At 36.8% G+C, this 23723-nt stretch overlaps 1 protein-coding gene across 1 annotated transcript in view; it reads right to left on the bottom strand.

The window, feature by feature from the left end:
- Window positions 1–8838: 8838 nt before the first annotated feature.
- Window positions 8839–23723, bottom strand: part of KCNK17 (potassium two pore domain channel subfamily K member 17) — a 35826-nt gene continuing 20941 nt past the window's right edge. Inside the window, exons 3-5 of the mRNA XM_058167347.1 lie at window positions 16786–16952; window positions 13479–13647; window positions 8839–10749 (exon numbers count right to left, since the gene is read on the bottom strand). Of these exons, the coding sequence (XP_058023330.1) occupies window positions 10487–10749; window positions 13479–13647; window positions 16786–16952 (599 nt within the window). The 3' untranslated portion in view covers window positions 8839–10486. The remainder of the gene's footprint in view (window positions 10750–13478; window positions 13648–16785; window positions 16953–23723) is intronic.

The following is a 23723-nucleotide window of genomic DNA, read 5'->3' as shown; positions in this document are numbered from 1 at the left end:
ATTGTAAAAATGTTCCAAACAACAAAATTGGGAAGAAAAAAAGAGTGAGACCATCGATTTCATTGTAGAATTGAATAACTTTTTAGTTTTCCAATAATGAGGATAATTCTCAACTCAGTTTTTTGTTTAAAAAAACTGCAATTCAAACATATATAAACTCAAAAATTAACGAAGCAAGCAGCATTTTTGGAACATATAGGGGGCTATTTTACTAGCATTGTTCATCACCCCCCCCAAGCATCAACACAATTAATAATTTCAAGGTAGACATGCTTTACGATCAAATATCCTCATCTTGTGGAGCTATTAAAATACAGAAGCATTGCAAAGTCTGCTGTTTATGTCTCTGGAACATATGAGGCATTCTTAATTGTATTTTCTCAGGCTAAGTATTGAATAATGTTACTGAAACTGGGGAGAATGGTCCAGAATTACCTGGACAGACACTCCAAAGCAAGATTTGTCCCATCAAAAACAAAGATACACATACATACAAATACATACACTTGGGAGAGGGAGAGGGAGGGAGGGAGGGAGGGAAAGAGAGAGAGAGAGCAAGAGAGAGAGAGAGAGAGAGAGAGAGCAAGAGAGAGAGCGCATTGTCTTGAGACAGATAAATCTGTTGTACAAGTGAAAAAAGTCAACCAATTTTCTTCCTGTTTGGGACTTGTTATATTTTGGCTATGGAATCAACAATGGTATAAGATCTTTTTGGCAAGATTGGAGGGAAAGTTACTCAGAAAATGTGTGCTAAGTCTTCCATCAAATTTTTGCTATCATATTTTAGGAATGCAACCACAAAAATGGTTCTGTTGGACACCTGCAGCCACGGGTTGCACATCCCTATATAAATGTTTTGGAAAGCAATAGTCACAATTTTGAGGTTATAAAAGTAACCCAAAAAAAAATGGCATTAGCCTTATGGAGAAGTTTGCTTGCATAAGTCAGGGCCAAAAGGAATCTTGTTTCTCACCTCTGGCTCAGATAAAAAGAGCTGGATTGAGGCCAAGAGGAAAGTATCTGGGAAGCTCAAGCTAAAAAACTACATGGTTATGCTAAACCCAGGAAGGGGATCCCAGATGTGTTCCTCTTGGCCTCAATCCAGCTCTTTTTATTTTAAACATTTTAAAGCTGATTATATGCTCATTATCTGTGGATAGACCACACATCATAAAAAATTTGAAGGCCATTGAATGGATGTCAATTTTTGCATGAATATAACATTCTAGGACGGCAGCAGAAAAACAGAGACAAAGTAGAATGGAGCTGTATATTCCAGGAGTTAGATGGCTAACTGAAACTCTGCGTTTTAAAGCTTGCTGTTTGGATTCAGACAGTCTAGGTATGTGCCAAGCAATGTGGTGTGTGATAAGTATACTAAGAACTATAATAAAGCATATGGGGGTGGGGAGTTGGCATGTCTTGAAGTTATCCTTTTGTGGGGGGCGTGGCCATGACCGTGGTGGGGTAAGGACCTTTCCTTCACTTCACAGGGCTTAATAATGAAGATTTATGAGGATTAATGCTGTTTGGAATGCACCGTTATGGATGAAAGTTAATAAATCATGAAGTGGAAGTGTTAATAGCCCAGCAGACTGAATTTAAAACTGGTAGGTTATCTGAAACTGCTTGAATTAAGGAGTTTTTACTGCATGGGATGACCGAACTGGCAGACACATTGAGTTTGGAATAAACTGCTGTCTTTTGCTTTCCTTATTATAATTATCGTGTTCTGTGTTAAATGCTGAGGCTAAGGAATATCAAAGACTGAATTTGCTAATGAGAAGAATTTTAATTGAAGAGATCGATCTTTTGTGCTGGACTGACTGGCTGACTGGCTGAAGAAGATATTATTAGCTGGATAATTTTTTTTTTTTATTATTTTTCTTTTGAGAGGAAATTAATAGCTTGTTTATATTACAGAAAACAAAAAAAGGACTTTGTTTTGAAAGTTCAAGCTGGTTTGTTTTTTTTTTCTCTGCCGACGTGGAGAAAAAATGGCGCTGATTAAGCTGTGAGGTAATTGTGTTTCTTTGTGGAGTGAATATGACTCATAAGTTACTGATAAGCTACTAACGAGTGCAAATAAGCCGTTTCGCTTCAATTAAAAGATTGTCGTCCCTTGATCTTCATCAAGACCCTCTGTAAAATTGGTTTGACTGCTGTCCTTTGATCTTCACTAAGACTCTTTGAAAAATTGGAATCCCAGTTTGAGAAATTTTTTGGTTTTTTTTTTTTTTTTCAAAATGACTCAACAACTTTCAGAAACGCAGCAAATTGCTGCAGCTTTAAATAAAATTGGGGAAAAAATAGCAGCACTATCAGAGCGTATAGATAATTTGACATTTAAACTGACATCCGAAGTGCAAAATTTAAAGCAAGATATGAATGATAACTTTGCTAAACAAAAAGAGGAAATGACAATGATTAAAGATGAAATGGAGCAGCTGCATGTGCATGAGGCAAAAGTAGATCGGCAAATTGGCAAAATATTTTATAAAAATGAGCAGCAAGATAAGAGAATTTGTCTTTTGGAAGAAGAGATGAGGAAATATAATTTTGTTATTAGAGGAATCTCGGAAGAAAGGGAAGATAAATTGAAACAGCGGGTTTTGAAATGGATTAATGATTTGGATACGCAACTTACGTTCACAATAGCAGACCTGGCAAGCGTTTTAGAATTGGATATAGAAGGCAAAATGGTTCTAACAGGAATGTGCTTGTCAGGTTCGCAAATCTTGGTGATAAGTTGGAAGTTATGGCCAAGTTAAGAGAGTTGGGAGATGCTTTGAGTTTGAAGGAAGACTATTCAAGTCTTCCCGGATATATCAAGAGAAGAAAGGGCATGGAGATTTTTTAAAACCAATTACAAAAGTTTTGAGAGATAATGGAATTAAATACAATTGGAGGCCACCACAACAATTGAAATTTTTTATAAAGGAAGGATGCGTACAATCACCCCAGATATAGATGCATTATTATATTTACGGAGCTTGGACTGATTGAGATGGAGGATTTAATGGAGATAAAAGATCAAATGCTTCAGATGGGTGGAACATACGTGGAAACATCAATCTCAGAAGAAGAAAAAGGGGCTATTGGAGGCAAGACTCTAAAGGGTTAAAGAGGAAAGAAATATCACCTGTGTTGGTTGAACAGAAGAAGAGTCGTGAGGATACAGTAGGAGAAGAAGCAGATAAGAGTCTTGGAAAATATGAAGCTGAATGCGGTCATCGCTATCTTTTTTTTGAGTGATGAATTTAAATAGACAGCCCGAAAGAAGTGCCCGGGCATTGGCACGTCCCTCTCCCCATTCTCTTTATAGAGGCGAAACCGATGAGGATGTGGGGAAGAAGATTGGAGCTTAAGATTAAAAGGATTTACCAGACATTTTATTTTTACAAGAAACCCATCAGAAATCTGAAGATTCAAATAGAATGTATATAAAAGGTATGCAAATATATGAAAAGCATTTGGAACTTCAAAAGCTAGAGGAGTTGCAACACTGATATCAGATAGGGTGTACTTTGAAAACATAAGGTAATTTTGGATGAAGATGGAAGATATGTAATAATTGTTGGAAATCTTAATGAGGAAAAAGTGACACTTGTTAATTTATATTTACGGAGCTTGGACTGATTGAGATGGAGGATTTAATGGAGATAAAAGATCAAATGCTTCAGATGGGTGGAACATACGTGGAAACATCAATCTCAGAAGAAGAAAAAGGGGCTATTGGAGGCAAGACTCTAAAGGGTTAAAGAGGAAAGAAATATCACCTGTGTTGGTTGAACAGAAGAAGAAAGGGCATGGAGATTTTTTAAAACCAATTACAAAAGTTTTGAGAGATAATGGAATTAAATACAATTGGAGGCCACCACAACAATTGAAATTTTTTATAAAGGAAGGATGCGTACAATCACCCCAGATATAGATGCATTATTATATTTACGGAGCTTGGACTGATTGAGATGGAGGATTTAATGGAGATAAAAGATCAAATGCTTCAGATGGGTGGAACATACGTGGAAACATCAATCTCAGAAGAAGAAAAAGGGGCTATTGGAGGCAAGACTCTAAAGGGTTAAAGAGGAAAGAAATATCACCTGTGTTGGTTGAACAGAAGAAGAGTCGTGAGGAGACAGTAGGAGAAGAAGCAGATAAGAGTCTTGGAAAATATGAAGCTGAATGCGGTCATCGCTATCTTTTTTTTGAGTGATGAATTTAAATAGACAGCCCGAAAGAAGTGCCCGGGCATTGGCACGTCCCTCTCCCCATTCTCTTTATAGAGGCGAAACCGATGAGGATGTGGGGAAGAAGATTGTTTGTACTTTATTGTTTGTTTTGTTTTTTTTTTTCTGTTTTCTTATTGTTGTTTATATGGTAGTTTAATGTCGGGTGGTGGGGGCACAGAAAGGAAGATGCGGGATAGGATTAAAAATTTATATTTTAAATGGGAGTTATAAAAATAATGTCATGGAATGTGAAGGGTACAGGAATCAGATTAAAAGAAGAAGATTGGAGTTTAAGATTAAAAGGATTTACCAGACATTTTATTTTTACAAGAAACCCATCAGAAATCTGAAGATTCAAATAGAATGTATATAAAAGGTATGCAAATATATGAAAAGCATTTGGAACTTCAAAAGCTAGAGGAGTTGCAACACTGATATCAGATAGGGTGTACTTTGAAAACATAAGGTAATTTTGGATGAAGATGGAAGATATGTAATAATTGTTGGAAATCTTAATGAGGAAAAAGTGACACTTGTTAATTTATATTTACCGAATGAAAACAAAGAGAATTTCTTGAAAAATAACAAAATTTTGGAGAATGAAAGTGTAGGGAAAGTAATTGTGGCTGGGGATTTTAATTTAATCAGAGATAAAATAGACAGTACTAATCCCACCCGCTGTGGAGGAGCAAATAAAATGGGGATTTTAAATATGTGGATGCTTCGAAACGGCGTGGTTGATGTGTGGAGAGAGGTTAAAGGAATTGAGAGAGTATACACTTTTTTTTCTAAGATATATAATACATATTCTAGAATTGATTATATTTTTCTTTCTAAAGATTTGTTGAATAATGTGGATAAGGTAGATGTGGGAATTTAAAGATTCTGATCATGCAGAAGTTATGGTGGACTTAGATTTTAATTTTGAGAAAAAAGAAGCTATTGGAGATATGACGAGAAATTGTATAAAAATGAAAAGGATAAAAAATGGATACTTAAAAAATTGGAGGAAAGTTGGAGATTAAATGATAACGGGGAGGTTAAATTTGAAATTGTTTGGGATGCAATGAAAGCGGTGTTTAGAGGGGAGAGTATCAAATTATCAAGTAGGAAATATAAAAATTATAAAATTAAAATGGAAAGAGATAAAAATAAGATTAAAGAATTGGAAAATCAATTTTTGCTTACTAAAGAAAAAAAAATTCTTCAGGAGCTTAATATGTTAAGAAATAAAATGATAGAAGAAGATACAGAGTTAGTAAAAAGAAATTTGAGATTTTTAAATAGGAATTTTTTTGAATTTAGTAATAGAAATTCTAAATTATTGGCAAAGATGGCGAAAGATAAAAGAGAGAAATTGGAGTTTTGATAGATGATAGAGGTATAAGATGTTATAAAAAATTAGAGAAATGTGAAGTGGTTAGAAACTTTTTTCAGAATCTATATTCAAAGAAACCAATTAATCGGGGAAAATTGCAAAGCTATTTAGAAAAGTATGTGGTGAAAATTGATCAAACATATAAGGAATTGATGGAAGAAGATATAACACAAGATGAGATTAATGGAATAATACAAAAATTAAAATTAGGGAAAGCTCCAGGTGAGGATGGATTACCTGTTGAGTTTTATAAAGAATTTAAAGAATTAATAATACCAAGACTGCAAAAATTATTCAATGGAATATTACATGGTGGGGAAGTACCTTCGTCATGGAATAGAACGGTGATATCCCTAATTCCTAAACCAGATAAAGATTTAGAAAGGATTGAGTCCTATCGGCCCATTTCTTTAATTAATCAGGATGCAAAGATATTTACTGCTATTATAAGTAATAGATTAAATAGATTTATAGATAGATATATAAGTTATAATCAAGTAGGCTTTGTGAAGGGTAGATACATGAGTGATATTGTTAGAAGAGTATTAAATATTATAGATGTAGCTGAATATAATGGTGATAAAATTGGTATAGTATCATTGGATATTTTTAAAGCTTTTGATTCTGTACAATGGGAAACAATTAAAGTAATTGTGGAGGCTTTAGGCTTTGGTAATAAGTTTATACATGTTATTTCAAAATTGTACCAAAAGAGCAGTGCAAGAGTGAAGGTGAATGGAATATTAACTGAAGAGATAAAATTAGAAGCTGGTACGAGACAAGGATGTCCCTGTCCCCAACATTATTTTTATTGGCTATGGAAATATTGACAAAATGATAGAAAAGATGAAGAATTAGAAGGATATAAGGGTATAAGATAAATTTGTATGGATGATACTTTAATTATTTTGAAAATGTAGAGAAAGATTTGAAAAGATATATAAGCATTTGATAGAATTTGAAGAAATGACAGGATTGAAAGTAAATTGGTCAAAGTCAGAATTATTGATGGATAGTAATGGTAATGAGTCTGAGAATATGCAAGAGCAATTTGGGATAAGGATTAAAACACATTGAAATATTTGGGTATAGTGCTTTCACTTAAGGTTAAAGAATTGAAAAAACTTAATTATGATGTGGTGATTAACGAAATTGAGAAGAAGATAGATAAATATAAAATTTTAAAGTTGTCTTGGTTTGGTAGAATTGCAATGTGTAAGATGATGTTGCTGCCCAAGTTCAACTTTTTATTCGAGATGCTACCACTAAATCTGACAGAGAAAGATATTGAAGGATATCAGAAAAAACTGGATAAATTTTGCAATGGTGGCAAAAGACCCAGATTAGTGAAGAAAATGTGGTATCAAAATCAAAAGGAAGGCGGATTAGGAATCCCCAAATTATTTAATTATTACTGTGCGTATGGTATCCGGATAGTGGTAAAAATACTTAAAGGTGAAGATAATTATTGGAGAGATTTAGAGTTAAGGGATATAGAGAAATTTGGATCAAGGTGGTTTTTAGATAAAGCAAATTTAAAATGTGTAAGTAGAAGTTATTGGTTAAAGGGATTAAGTAAAATGTGGAACAAATTTGTTAAAATTTTAATTCCGGATATAATCTTTTTGGGGGAGACAACTGGAATTTGGCCGATTAAAATTAATATAAAACGTAATGAAGTGATTAAAGAGGAAAATATAGAAATTATTAAAGATTGGATAAAAGTTATGGGAAATGAAAGGAGGAATAAAGAAATTATTGAAAAATTAGGGTTAAGTTGGTTTGAAAAATACAGATAGAAAATGGACAAAAAACTAAAGGAAAATTATTCGATAAATAGATGTGAAACTGAATTTGAATATTTAGTATCTCGGATTATGAAAGATGAAATTGGGCTAAAGGGACTCGTTAGTAGGGTTTATAAGATTATAAATTCTGATGAAAAATTACAAAGAGTGATGAGGACAAATTGGGAAAAAGATCTTAATATTGAAATACCAGAATCAGATTGGAATGTGAATTGGAAGAGTAGAATTATGAGAACTTTATCTATAAGGATTAAAGAGCACAATTATAAAGTTGTTTGGAAATGGTATTTGACTCCAGTAAGATTGTCACAAATGGATAAAAAACTAGTAAAAATGTTGGAGATGTGAGATGGAATTGGGGACTTATGAACATATGTGGTATAATTGTGATAAGGTTAAAAAGTTTTGGCAACAATTGGAGAAAATGATATTTGAAATGATGGGGAAAGTAATAACATTGAGAGTGGAAACTATATTATTGTTGGTAATTAAGGAAATAGAATTAACAAAATATGAAAAAGAATTGATTAGAATTATGATTATAATAGGTAGAATTATAATAGCTAGATATTGGAAACTAGATGTGATTTTTAGAATAGAAGAGTGGAATTCTGAAATGTGGAAATTAGCTTTAAATGATAAAATGACATGTGATATTAAAATTAGAAGTGGTGTGTATAAAGAAGATATTTTCTGGAAGACTTGGAAACCATTTGTGGACTTTGCGCTTGGAACATTGGACGCTTCAGTACCTGTACCACGAGAACGTGGATTTTGGCAATCAGGATATATCCGAAGACCCAAATCTTCCTTTTATGTATAGCACAAGGGTGTAATAATGTATTTTCTTTTTGTTTGTTTGTTGCAAAAAAAATAATAAAAAAATTAAAAAAAAAAAAAAAAAAAGAAGTTATCCTTTTGTTAATGCAACCAAGTGCAATGTTGCATCTGGAGACAGAAATAGACACACAGTTCATTTAAAAGACTCAGAGAATGAGAAATGTATTTGAATTCGCTTAAAAACTATTGTTTTGAACATTACACATATTGGTAGGGCATAAAGTTATTACATGGACTTACTGAACTTTCAGTAGCAACATTATTAAACATAAATTTTAAAAGAAGTGTGCAGACAAATATACAGGAAATCTTCTAACAACTTTCCAAATATTTCTAGTAATTTTCCAGTGCAGATTATTAAAGAATTCAGGTCAGAAGTGACAATTTCAGCATCTCTCTCTCTCCACCCCCCCTTCCCTCTCCCCCCCAATTCCTTGTCACCCTTGAATGAGTGACCTATATTTCTGGCATATAACACTTTTGTGGGTGATGGTGGTTATTGGTTTTTTTTTTAAAGCAAAGTTATAAACTTCTGCTATGGCTAAATCATCCAGCTACAAAGACTGAGCATAGCAGAATCATCAAGTGTCAAGTTATAACGATATAAAATATAAGATGAGAAACTTGTCCTCCACTATCTAGTTTCCTTCAAGCATGTTGGAACAGCAACTTTCACAGTTCCTATCTGGAATCAACACTGGTGAATGCCAAATTGCACAAGACTGACTTAGATGGCATAGACTGTGAATGTTCCAGATATTCAAAAATTATCCCCATGGAAGAACTTCACCAGTGAATGTGAATTGTACTAAATCAGAATGGATGTGTGTAGAAAAGAAGCTGGGTGGAACCAATTTGTATCCCACAAAATGCTGGGATAGCAATTAGTTGAAACTGATTTAAAGTACATGAGGCACATTCATGGAACATATCCCTATTAATTCCCTTTATCAAGGCTGCAGGAAGGGTTCTGCCTCCTCACTATGAAAGGTATTAATCTATATCTCTACGTGAGCATATATTGGTAATTGTAAAGAAAATATGGACAATAAATAACAATGCTATCTTGTTTACTATCACAATTATTTTTTTAAAATGGTTTATATCATATCCCTCATAGGGATTCCATGAGAAAGCATAAGCTAGCATGATACACTAAACAAAAGAGTGGCATCTGTACAAAGAACCTAATATAAATGTGCAATTATACAATTATACCCCCCTCTCATATATAACAAGTGACAATACAGATAGTTCTTCTGTTCTTTTCAACCCTATGGAATGTTGGAAATATATTATGTCCTAGGGATTAGTACTCTGTCTGCCTGTCTATCAAAAGAATAATGCTCCAAAACCTGAACAAAATGGGACCAGAGAGGAGCAGGAGAAACTGTCAAAAGAAATTCAGGGCTAAAAATGGACCAAATCATCCCGAAGGGAAAAAAAATGCAGGAAAATTCCCCCAAGTGATCCCTAAGCATTTTTTGGGCAATAACTCAGAATTGCTGTGATATCCTCCATTCTAAGCCAGGTGACATGACCCAGAATAGTTCACCTTGTGCTTTCTAGAACATACATGTATAAATGGACATAGATGCAATGTATTAATTTTGTTAGACAGAAAATGTAGAGATATCCTACGGTCACCGCTCATAAAGAGGTCTGGAGGAATTCCAGAAGCTATCTTCTGCACACTTTCCCTACTTTGTTAGTACTGATTTCTAGCCTGTAGAGAAATAATCTTGATTTTTGAGCTGTTGAAGTGGTAATGGACAGAATATTGTAATTCATCTCCCATAAGCTAATGCCTTTTACAAGCATTTGTCTTTATTAATTTCCAGTAACCATGGAGGGTCTTAATGTGGAAGACTGTTACATGCATACAACAACTGCACATATATCAGTGGGCCTGTGATGGTCCCAAATTCTCAACTCAGATGCTCACAACAGCGTTTATTCTGTTACACATACTCCTTCACTGTTTTCAAAAAGCAATTTATTCCTATACTGAAAAGGTATCACATGAAAAAGCAGTTCCAGACCATTTCAAGGAAATATATGTATATTTCCAATGTCATCCAAGTGTCCAAGTCAACTCCCATTTAGATGACTTTCCAGCTAGCAAAATTTCTCAGAGTGGCAAAACAAAACATTTACCAATGCCTGCGGATGCTTCCATTCATTCTTCAATAGAAAAAATGTGTAAAAGAACACAGGTTCCAAATTCAATCCAGCCTCACGGGTTTTATGTCTTTCATATCACATTTCTGCTGATCTTCTGGCTCCAAATTAATGTTTGCATTGCCATTCATTAACTCCTGTGCTATGTTGTGACTTTTTCTCTTGCAGCATTGGCAAAGTCTCCTAGAATTTTCTACTAAGCTGATGCAGAGATTAATGACCAGGGCTAACCAGGCCAGCCCAAAGAGGATCCACAGAGATACCACGTTCTTATACCAGCCTGGGTAAGTACGCGTAGGGTTCATACCTGCAAGGAAGAAAAGTGGCAGAGTCTTACCAGAGGCAGAAAGAAATATAGAATTTCAATTTCAAAGATTCTTGGATAACAAGTAAATGAAAGCTGTGCTTAAGCTATGGAAAACTCAAGAGTGGACAGGTCACCACTTAGGTCAGCAACCAAGACAAATAATATGTTGACTTGTGAGTACAAAATAAACCCTGAGACAACTGCTGATGAGAAGTATTGCTGTTGGTTCAAATGTTTGTACATATTAAGTATTAAATCAAGTAACAGACATCCCGTTATATCAGCCCTGCAAGGGAAAGCAGACTTGAACACCAAAATCATGAAACAAATTTTATTACAATCTTACATGAACAGAATCCTGCAACTCTAAATGTACCTCCCACTCCCTGCCTTTATTTTAAAGAGAATCTGGGAGGGTCCAATCTGAAATGCTTTCACACATTCCATTCCTGTTTTGGACTCAGATTTGTCTTAGCTGGTTGCTCCTCCTTTTCTTCCTCAAGGTTATTTCTGTAGCCCATTGATATGTTAAATGGATGGTTATATTTCAGACTTTCCTGACTTCTACAGGAGATCCAATACATCCTCATATGCTCTAGATAAAAAAAACATGCATTTTCTCTTTTTCTCCTAATGCCCTCTCTGTTTGTTTGGTTTTTTTAGGGGGGGGGGGGGAGAGATAGCATCCATAACTAGGGATACATTCTTGCTGAGGGAGAGGGTTCATTCTCCAAGCTTGTGGGTTAGCTTCCAAATGTTTCATTACCAGGCTAATTAACATCTTACAACATTATTTAGGAGGTGTCAGTGTTCTTCTGTTTATAAAGTCTTCAGGTGTGGGTGTGTCAAGTGAGGAACTTTGATGGTCTTATGATGGGTCAGCTGTGAATCATCAGTAAGTCTTGTGATGGGTCTTGTGATAAGGAGATTACATCAGGTCAGGGTCATTGGGAGGTGAACTGCTGGTGGGGGGACATTGGCATGGATTAGTTGAGGGTCTGTGCTGTCTCTGGTTGGCTGTGCAGTTGATTTGGATTCTGAGGAGAGGGGACAACCAGCCTACAAATTCCACACCTGAAGCGCCCTTATAAACAGAAGAACACTGACACTGGCAATCCCCTAAACTCCACTGAACATGTTACCTGGTAATGAAATATTCAGAAACCAATCCTGCAGGTTCAAGTCCCACCAGGCCCAAGGTTGACTCAGCCTTCCATCCTTTATAAGGTAGGTAAAATGAGGACCCAGATTGTTGGGGGCAATAAGTTGATTTTGTATATAATATACAAATGGATGAAGACTATTGCTTGACATAGTGTAAGCCGCCCTGAGTCTTCGGAGAAGGGCGGGATATAAATGCAATAAATAAATAAATCCACAAGCTTGGAGAACAAACCTCCACCCTCATCCTCCACCCGAGCTACAGATGTTTGCCACTATTGTGAAAATGCATTCTTGCTGTCATCATAACAGCCATCCAGAGTGATCGCGAGTTGGGCAGCATACTTTTTTTAAAAACTACAATAGCGACTACAATTATATTTTACATTGTCATTGTCTGGTTTATTTGGTTCTGGTTTAGCATGCAGTAAATCTAGCTACTGTGCTTTACAAAACATAGTTTATGATACAGAACAGGCAATCAGAGCCATTTGTAGCTTAATGACAAGTCAGGGTTAAAAATATAATGGTTTAGTACAGGAGTCTCCAACCTTGGTCCCTTTAAGACTTGTGGACTTCAACTCCCAGAGTCCCTCAGCCAGCTGGTTGAGGGACTCTGGGAGTTGAAGTCCACAAGTCTTAAAGGGACTAAGGTTGGAGACCCCTGGTTTAGTACAAAGAGTGACTCTTCTCACATCCTTTCTCCAGAAACAACTTTACAACCATTTAAATAACTTAGAGAAAGTAAGGAACACCACTGGGGTGAAGTTAAAATAAGCTCCTGATGACATTATCATTGCATATCAATTCTGTTCCAGCCAACATAATTCCAATTTAAGATTGTTTTTCTTCCACACAATTGTGAAAGAGAGAGTAAAAGTTGAAAGTGCTTTTTAGAGAAGTCTGATAAATGAGATTTCCATGCAGTGCTTATTATATTTTACTTGTCTCATGAGGGTGCAACTATCTATATATTAATTTTAATTATATAATTACTATTAGACTGGAATAAAAATGGCTACCAAGTCCACATTGTAGAATTTTATGCATAACTTCCAATTTAAACACCCATTAAACCAAGCTGCTTTGCTATTAACATAAATGCAAATCCAAAATGAATCAACGTAAAACACCTCACATATCAGAATACTTTAAAACCATTTATTTCCTGTTGCATGAAGAAGGCACTTGTTTTCACACAACTGACCAGAGAATTAAGAACTAAGAACTTCCCTCAAAAAGGAAGAGTACCTCCACCTTTATCTGGAAAAATGAAGTGAAAAACATTATCTCCTAAGTGAACTGTGTAAACAAGCACATAAAGGATCCTTTGCGCTTGAGAATTTCACATTCTCAAGCAGGACATATCTTTTCATTGAAAAGCAACAAATGTTTGCACGTCAGCCTTAAAATAGAATGAACTGTGATTTTATTTACTGAACTTAAACTTGAGAAGGCATGTTTTTGTCCATGAGCATGTTTTCCTTTGAGTTACTAGGGAACTTGTAAATCTACCCCCTACTTCACCCCTTGAACAAATAAAGTTTTATTAGGTATAAGATACTTACCAATGACATAATCTCCAAAGCCTATTGTACTTAAAGTTATGAAGGAATAGTAGAATCCTTCCTCATAAGTCCAGCCTTCTATGGCAGTAAACAACAAAGGTGGTAACAAAAGAAATAATAAAAGGCCAGCACCCAGGGCACAAGTCCAGGTCAAGACAACTGCTCCCCTCTAGCAATAAAGAAACAGAAAATATAGATTAGATCAGACAAGAAGCAGGATATAGATTACAACTTTCATTAATGAAGATACTGGGGAAATGTGCATTGAATGAATCTGCAGCACTGGTATATAATCCTATTAAATTTCTGAAGAGGTCAAGTGACAAATCTGCTTTCTGTTGACGGAAGAATTATTCAGGACAGATTCATTATTCTTTGATCACCCAGTACAGTGCTGAAAATTTGCTTCTTCCAGGGAAAATTTTCCTGAACAGATTTGGGAGACATTTGGAAGAGAAAGGCTCATTGTATTAGAGTCCTTGCATAATACTGTGTTTAACCCATTCAACATGGGCCAAAGAACATTTTGATTCAAGTTCAATGTGTACCTTCTGAGTTTACTGGTCTTTTTTTTTTATGCAACATTCCAATTTCTTAATGATGATTTACATCATAAAAAGGAGATGTGAATTAAGTACAGTACTGAGAGTTTTTATTCTTGCAGGTCAGTTTTCCTAGGCTTGTAAAATCAGTTTCACATGCTAGCCCAAACATGCTGGTTACTATTGGTTTATTTGTGCAAATACTAGACTTTGATTTGAACCTGCTGAGTAAACCAACATTAGTCCAGAGGTTTCAGTTTCACACATTGTGAAAAATCCACGGGAAAGAGGGAAAGAGCAGGAAGAAGCACATTGCCCTGACCTTCATTGCTTACTTTATATATTTAGATTTATTAGGGTACTCTGGATCTTGGCTTTAGATCTGAAGTTCAAGACTCAATCAGGTTTGCAGAGTATCTAATGTTTAGCCTACCTAGGGCTGCCTACCTGGGCTACAAAAATCATAATGACTATAATGACAAAAAGTTGCAAAATGTTTGAACTTTCTGGGTCTGAGTCAGGGATGAAATTCAGCAGGTTTTGACAAGTAGTTTGGAGAACCAGCAAATACCACCTCTGGCTGGCCCCAGAGTGGGATGGGAATGGAGATTTTGCAATATCTTTCTCCCTGGAGTGGGATGGGAATAGAGATTTTGCAGTATTCTTCCCCTGCCCTGCCCACCAAGCCACACCCACCAAGCCACACCACGCCCACCAAGCCACGCCCACAGAACTGGTAGTAAAAAAATTTGAATTCCACCACCGGTCTGAATATCTTTCTGCTAAAAACATCAGTGCACTTGGGAAGGCCCCTGAATGATTCCTCTAAAAGAGTGGTGTCAAACTCACATCATCATCGCAATGTCACATGACATATCGGGACTTTCCCCCCCTATGCTAAACTGGGCGTGGTCAGCACGTGATATATCTAGCCCGTAGATCTGGAGTGTGACAGCCCTGCTCTAAAACCTATCATGTGAAAAGGTTAACATGCAGCCTTCCTCATAAAGCCATGTTCTCTTGTGTCAGCAGAGCAACCTTTTGCCTATGTTTCCATGATTGCTGGGACTATTTGGGCTACTTATGGAGAAGGGCTAGCGATGCGTTGTCTGGATTTAAAAGAAGCCCTTTGATCCCTTCAATTTTTCTAGGTTTGGATTTGATCAGCCTTTGACTCAGTAACCTCAATGTTACAGACAAGAAGAGGAACATTCTTCTTCTCAAAGCTTTCCAGAGAAATTGAAAGCTGCTTAAGCTAAGTTTAAAAGAAGATGATTAATAAGATATGGCCACAATAATGCATTGAAAGAAAATTCTCACAAATCAGACACCGCCAGTTTTAGAGCAGAAATGTTTAAAATTCTCTAGCTTCCATTTGCATTAGCAAAACCACATTTAGCACATTTAGCATCAAAAACACATGGTCCATTTCTTTCTCCATCAAGGTAAGAGGATCCTTCTGGAATTTTTCTGACCCCACAAATGTCTACACATTTGTAAATTGAAAAGAATCATGCATAGAAAAAGCTTGAAATTGGGTTGTATCTGCTATTTCTCTGTGGAAGCTGAAGTTGATGCAGTAGACAATCCCAAGCAAAGCCTAGACTTGCACAATTTTTCAAGAATACTAAAAATGCTATTTTACCATTGCTATATTCAGGGAGGGAACAGGAGTGTGTATGTGCGTCATATTTTCTAGATACTTGGAGCTAGAGATAGTGGAAGATAACCTGAGGAATGTGAGGCTTGTCCAGACATAATATAAGAACAAAACATAGAAGGGGGAAGGCAAGTGATGACAAACCAACTATTTGCTGACAGAAAACTGAAAGCAAAACCGGCTGTTTAATACTTATTGACTTATTTGTCTGTGGAATTATGGCCAAATGCTTGTATTATATTTTGGTGAGGCTTCTTTTTTGCCTCACCAAATATATTTTACTCTTAAGATGGGGCATTTCTGCACAAAACCAACAAGTTTTGCATAATGGTTAATCAATGCAATATAGCAGCAACTCCAAAATGTTCTAAAGTATCTGGAAAGAAAAATCTTTCCCCATTTATGCTCTACTCTGCTAGCTAGTGAAACATGAGTTAAAGGATGTTTTCGCCCTCTTGCCCTTGTTATGAACTCCCTAGAGGCATGCAACTGGCTATTGTGGAAACAGTCTACAAAGTCTCTTCTTTTTCTTCATTTAAAAACATACTCCCAAGGCTTAAAACACTTTTTTAAAGTGTGCACTTATTATGCTTATTCATCTCTCTTACACAAAGTTTGTTATGCTGTCTTTCTGCTGTTTAGGATTGTAGACCCAGTAACTCCCTGGGGCTTGCTAGGTCTATAAACCTAAACAAACAATATAGAGAGAGATAAGTAAGCCTAATTTCATTCAATAGAAATTTGTTTCAAGTAAACACATTGAAATAGGCTATTTAAATAAGACAAGTAAAGATTTACATCTGAAGTTTGAAGGTTTATTAAGAGGAACAACATAACAGAATGATATGAATATCTAGATAGCTTTTGTTGCTACACCATAGCTCTGCCTACAACAAATTTAAGCTAAAGCAGTTAAGTCAGTGGCATTTTCATTGACATTCTTGCTTTTGTAGAAAATGGCATGAGTAAATTGTCCATGCTGGCCGAAGTAACCGATAAGAATTTATTGTTTTAGTCTTGTTGTACAATGCTCAGAATTACTTGCTTGTGAAATGGGTGGCTTAGATTAAATAAACAAATACGTAAGAATACGTAGATCTCTTACCTGCCAATGGAACTTCACATCCAGATAGGAGGCACATAGACGCACCCCAGAGAGCATCAACTGTCCTATCCTATTCAGAAGAATGAGGTTTAAGGGAATCCCAAAGAGGGCAAAGAAGATGCAGAACACTTGTGAAGCCACCGTATTGGGGCTCAGGTTGCCATAGCCTGAAAGGAGAAGAATAAGGTTTGATCATTGGTAAACCAGGAATTAACATGATAATGTAGCAGTAATACATGTCCATGCTATTTTGGGGGCGAATCATTGGCCCCAATGGAAAGGGTGCGCAACTTGGGCGTCCTCCTGGATGGACGGTTGTCTTTCGAAGATCATTTGACGACCGTCGCCAGGAGGGCTTTTTACCAGGTTCGCCAGTTGCGACCCTTCCTCGACCGGGATGCCTTATGCACGGTCACTCATGCTCTAATTAGCTCTCGCTTGGACTACTGTAATGCTCTCTACATGGGGCTCCCCTTGAAGAGTACCCGGAGGCTCCAGTTGGTTCAGAATGCAGCTGCGCGGGTGATAGTGGGAGCCACACGTTGCTCCCATGTAACACCTCGCCTGCGCAGTCTGCACTGGCTACCTGTGGTCTTTCGGGTGCACTTCAAGGTGTTGGTAACTACCTTTAAAGCGCTCCATGGCTTAGGGCCAGGGTACTTACGGGACCGCCTGCTGTTACCGAATGCCTCCCACCGACCTATACGCTCGCACAGAGAGGGATTCCTTAGGGTGCCGTCCGCCAAGCAATGTCGGCTGGCGGCCCCCAGGGGGAGGGCCTTCTCTGTGGGGGCTCCCACCCTTTGGAACGAACTTCCCTCTGGACTTCGGCAACTGCCAGACCTTCGGACTTTCCGCCGAGAGCTGAAGACCTATTTGTTTGTTCGCGCAGGACTAGCATAGGATTTTAATAGGATTTTAATTAGTTTTAATGTTTTAACATTTTAAAATTTGGGGTTTTATTTTACATGTTTTAATTCGGCCATTTGTATAATAAGTTTTTTAAATTATGGTTTTATGTGTATATTGTTGTTGTTTCTTATCATGGCTGTAAACCGCCCTGAGTCCTTCGGGAGAAGGGCGGTATAAAAATTTAATAAATAATAATAATAATAATTTGGCAAAAATATTATCTGTAAGCTTTGCAGAAAGACTTTGCAGTATTTCAGCTTAATAAGATTGTTGTCCAACATGTTAGACATAAGGGGGGAAATGAGAAGCCGAACAGTAAAAGCAAGATATCAATCGGAAAATTCTCATACATGAAAAAAGGGTAGTTATATGGAAGGTATATTATAATATTAGGATTAGAAATGAGATGAAACATGCTTTACATTAGTAAATGTAAACAGAAGTACCATGTTACTTCTATTACCAGCTCTATTTAAACAAACGGTTTAGCTCACGCTGGTAAAAGCCTGTTATTAAGAACACAGTAGCCTGCAATTACTGCAGGTTCGAGCCCGGCCCAAGGTTGACTCAGCCTTCCATCCTTTATAAGGTAGGTAAAATGAGGACCCAGATTGTTGGGGGGGCAATAAGTTGACTTTGTAAAAATATACAAATAGAATGAGACTATTGCCTTATACACTGTAAGCCGCCCTGAGTCTTCGGAGAAGGGCGGGGTATAAATGTAAAAACAAAAAAAACAACAACACAATGAACGGCAATTAATGGTTAAATACTATTGGTATAAACAAACAAACAAACAATAAACTTATTCTCCAAAGCATCTGAAGGCAAGAGAAGAAGCAATGGACGGAAACTAATCAAGGAGAAAACCAATCTAAAACTAAGGAGAAATTTCTTGACCCTGAGAACAATTAACCAGTGGAATGACTTGCCTCCATGTGGAGTGAGTGCTCTATCACTGGAGGCTTTCAAAGAAGACTGGACAATTGTTTATCCGAAATGGTATAGGATCTCCTGCTTGAATAGGGGGTTGGACTAGAAGGACCTCCAAGGTATTCTATTACTAAGGAACATCTATTTACAATTATTGATGGAATTTATGGCTCTGAACCTGATCCTAGTATGAGAGGATTCATATCAGCAAGGTTTGCTGAGCCTTATTCATCTGATATTAAACCACAGTTTTGTGTTACATGGGAATACAACTTCTATTAGTCACCACTGAGTTTCTAGTCTTCTTCAAGCTGGTTTCCTACAGTTATATTGAAATGTACATCTTCCGCACCTACCTTTCTGGCCTTCCAAACGAGCTTGAAGACTTGGCTCTGCCAGCAGACTTGGGGCCCCAATGGGGGAATGGCATCTTGAGATAATTAATGGATTAGCCAGACCCTATCCCTTCTCCATGAACCTTTGCTCCATGAACCTTCCTCTCCATCTTGGTTAATTGAACTTTTAACTGATTTAAATGTATGATTCTTATTTGTTTAAATGTTTTATATGGTATCTTAAAGGGACGCAGTGGCTCAGTGGCTAAGACACTGAGCTTGTTGATCGAAAGGTCGGCAGTTCAGCGGTTCGAATCCCTAGTGCTGCCATGTAATGGGGTGAGCTCCCGTTACTTGTCCCAGCTTCTGCCAACCTAGCAGTTTGAAAGCATATAAAAAATGCAAGTAGAAAAATAGGACCACCTTTGTTGGGAAGGTAACAGTGTTCCGTGCGCCTTTGGTGTTTAGTCATGCCAGCTACATGACCATGGAGGCGTCTTTGGACAGCGCTGGCTCTTCGGTTTTGAAACGGAGATGAGCACCCCACCCCTAGAGTCGGGAATGACTAGCACATATGTGCAAGGGGAACCTTTACTTTTACCTATGGTTTCTTAATTATATGACTGTGAGCCACCTTGAGCCGCCTCAGTGAGATGCATGGCATAGAAGTTTAATAATAAATATAAAAAAGATATAGGTTTCCACAGACTCTGTACTCTAGTGTAAATTGATATTAAACTTGAAAGATATAGCCTACTGAAAATCATTGTGCAGTTTGCCCTCAACTACCAGGGTATTTTTTTTTTAAAGGTCTCCACATAAATGACAAATTATAAGTAATCTATTTAAGACAGAGCCGGAAGATAAAGCAAAGACACAAAAATCACAATATGCAATATAATCCTAATTATTACTGACAATCTAAACCATTTGGCTTAATGGCATGCTATTTATTTTTATCGTTACAACAGGAGCAGGCACTTATGAATTGGTAAGGCAGTATTTGCCAGCTGTTCATAAAATCATTGAAGGGGCTTCTATTTAAAAAAAATAGATTTCCTTTTATTAACCAAACTCATAGGATTATGTTTCAAAAGAAAAAAAAATGGGTAGCATTTCTACTTTAGAATCCTTAGTAGCCGAATTCTTTGAAATCAGGTCTACTCGTGAAAGGGATGTGTGTCTTTTAGAAAAATATAAATATTGCTACAGAAAGAAGCAATAGTAAAAGATTAAAAGAGAAATAATAATAATGCTTTATTATAAGTACTGATTTGAGAATAGTTTGGGATGAAAATAAAGTGTCATTAGAGGTTATTTTATACAACAGTGAGATCAAAAAGAAGAGGTAAGAAAAACAGGCTATTTTGGATGACTGGGAAAAGAAGAATTACAGAATGGAAATAAGACTTCTTTGATTAGAGAAAAGAATCCTATAGCTGCCTTATTTTAGACTACTAGTTTTCATGATTGAATTCTTCTCTATACCACAAACTCCATGTGGAAGGGGAAAAGTTGTGCCGGGTTATAGCCTAACCTAGCCTCATCCAAGTTGCTAGATTTACTTTTATTGTGAAGCAACACAGTCTAAACAAGAGTTTACTACCAATTTCCGCCTGCGGCCCAATAACATTTAGTTCCATTTTTAACATCCTGAAAGTATTTTAAATGAAGCTCCCTAGAAGGGTGAAATTCAGAAGGTCTGTACTACTACACCACAAGTATGATTTTCTTTGATCAGTTTCGTTTATATTGGCATGCACTTTTGTTAGCACAAGGGGTGAAGATAGCAAGCTCTGTACTAAAAGCACAATTATGACATCAATCCACAATGCACAAATAGAAGCTGTTCTAAAATTGGATTATGTGGGGAAAGGATATGGTGTACTTAGAAAAGCAGTTTTAAAAGCAGCCTAAGGATTTTTACATTTGGTTGCCGCGATGTAAAAAAGATGCTGAGACTCTAGAAAGAGTGCAGAGAAGAGCAACAAAGATGATTAGGGGACTGGAGGCTAGAACATATGAAGAACGGTTCCAGGAACTCGGTATGCCTAGTTTAATAAAAAGAAGGACTAGGGGGAGACATGATAGTAGTGTTCCAATATCTCAGGGGTTGCCACAAAGAAGAGGGAGTCGGGCTGTTCTCCAAAGCACCTGAGGGTAGAACAAGAAGCAATGGGTGGAAACTAATCAAGGAGAGACACAACCTAGAACTAAGGAGAAATTTCCTGACAGTTAGAACAATCAATAAGTGGAACGACTTGCCTGCAGAAGTTGTGAATGCTCCAACACTGGAAATTTTTAAGAAAATGTTGGATAACCATCTGTCTGAGTGTAGGGTTTCCTGCCTGGGCAGGGGGTTGGACTAGAAGGCCTCCAAGGTCCCTTCCAACTCTGTTGTTGTTGTTGTTGATGATGATGATGCAAAAAGAAGTTACATAGAGGATCCCATAGCTCAGACCAATATAATCAAACTATTCTCCAAAGCACCTGAAGGCAGGACAAGAAACAATGGATGGAAAGTAATCAAGGAGCGAATCAACCTAGAACTAAGGAGAAATTTTCTGATTAGTCAGTAGAACGGTTTGCCTCCAGAAGTTATAGATGCTCCAAAACTGGAAGTTTTTAAGAAAAGATTGGGCAGCCATTCGTCTGAAATGGTATAGGGTCTCCTGCTCGAATAGGGGATTGGACTAGAACAGGGGTGTCCAAACTTGGTCCCTTTAAGACTTTTGGACTTCAACTCCCAGAGTTCCTCAGCCAGCTTTTGCTGGCTGAGGGACTCTGGGAGTTGAAGTCCAAAAGTCTTAAAGGGACCAAGTTTGGACACCCCTGGACTAGAAGGACCTCCAAGGTCCCTTCCAACTCTGTCATTCTAATCTCTTGTTTGAAAGAAAATCAGAGTTGTGACTGAAGTGTCCTTGGATATTATAATCCAATGATACTTGGCTCACAACTTTCATTTTCTTTCAAACAAGAGATTAGAATGACATTAAAAATACTAAGAATCTTTTCCCTTCTGTTTATCTCCAGTTTTAAGAGTAAGGCAGTAAGGGTCTGCACAAGACACTAAACTAATTTTAAGCTCCCTTCCAAGGAACACCAACATTTCTTAAACAGCCTGAAGATATTCCGCAAGTATCTTCAAAGTCACTATAGGCTTTACTATCTTCTTCAGAATCTCTTTGTGAAAAATGGATTATAAGTACAGTGGACATCCTTACTGCAAACAAGGACCCATACTGAAACAGAGGATAACATGAAGCCTAAGTTTGTTTAACAAGGTCACTGCCAACATTTATGAAATAACCATATTCTAGTTCATGCATCCCATTAAGATTTATAATCTATATATATTAAATGTAAGGGAAAATACACTTTAAATATTGTTTAAAGAGGTTTTATTTCAATATTACCTTTATTTCCTTTTTAAAGGAACAGTCATACAAGTTCCTTACAGTATTTTTTTTTTTACAAAATGTACAAATTTGTATTGTTTGATCTTGAAAATTTTAAGAAATACTGCATTAAGTCACTATTCTTATTTTACAAAGGCTTATTTTAATATATTTATATGTTCACCCAGCAATCAAAAAGCTCTAACATAGTTTATTTTGGGCTTAATCTGTTATGTGAACTAAGCCACCATGCACTGTATCCTAGAATTTTTCATCTGGCTGGTCTTTTCCTAATCACTCACGAAACCAAATGCTATAAAGAGTCTTACAAGAATGATCTTATCCTTTCTCCAGTTCTCCCATCTTTACACAATACCAATTCTGGTTCCTGCTATTGCTGGTGTAAGCATAGCTAATCTTAGCAGACAGTTCTAAAATGTCTCTTCAACTCAGCTCCAAGTATTTCTAATATATTAAGAATAGATTGTGATTGAATAATGCAACAATCTTTTGTAAGTCAACAAGGAATAAAGATTATATATTGCCGTGGGACCAGAGAATCATGGTGTTTGTATGCATTAAAGCTATCATATCTAAGCTGTAAGGTGACAAGTAGAGCAAAACAAACAAACAAACAAACAAACAAACAAACAAAAACAACCCTTTTAACATTCAGTATTTCTTTGTGTCCATCTAGTGGACACAAACATCTAGTGTCCCAGCTTCTGCCAACCTAGCAGTTTCGAAAGCACATAAAAATGCAAGTAGAAAATATAGGGACCACCTTGGTGGGAAGGTAACAGCGTTCCGTGCGCCTTTGGCGCTGAGTCATGCCGGCCACAAGACCATGGAGACGTCTTCGGACAGTGCTGGCTCTTCGGCTTTGAAACGGAGATGAGCACCGCCCCCTAGAGTCGGCAACGACTAGCATGTATGTGGGAGGGGAACCTTTACCTTTACCTTAGTGGTCATCTAATTTTTTTGGCATCCCAGATGAGATGGCCCTAATACATGCACATATCAGAAAAGAATACCTGTTGAAATAGCTTCTGTGCTGATTATTCCTTTGACCAGTTTTTAGAAAGAATGCATATGTAGGGAAAAACCTTCCTACCATTTCTGCTGACAGAACATACCAAGCACATTACAGAGGGTGACAAATAGTTTAGGAGTAGCCCATGTCCAAGTCCTTTGATTAGCTAGTTTCCTGTTCTTTCTCTCCCCCTACCCCAACTTGGTATGGCTGTGAAAATGTAGAGGAAGGTAGAATAACTTGAAAGATATCTACTAGTTTATTTATGAAATTGGTAAAATTGTTGGAATAATTCCCAAATTTTGCAAAAAAACTTAGTTCTCCGTC

The sequence above is a fragment of the Ahaetulla prasina genome, chromosome 1 (genome assembly GCF_028640845.1).
Source record: "Ahaetulla prasina isolate Xishuangbanna chromosome 1, ASM2864084v1, whole genome shotgun sequence".
NCBI classification, from domain to species: domain Eukaryota; kingdom Metazoa; phylum Chordata; class Lepidosauria; order Squamata; family Colubridae; genus Ahaetulla; species Ahaetulla prasina.
This window is presented reverse-complemented; position numbering and strand designations above follow the sequence as displayed.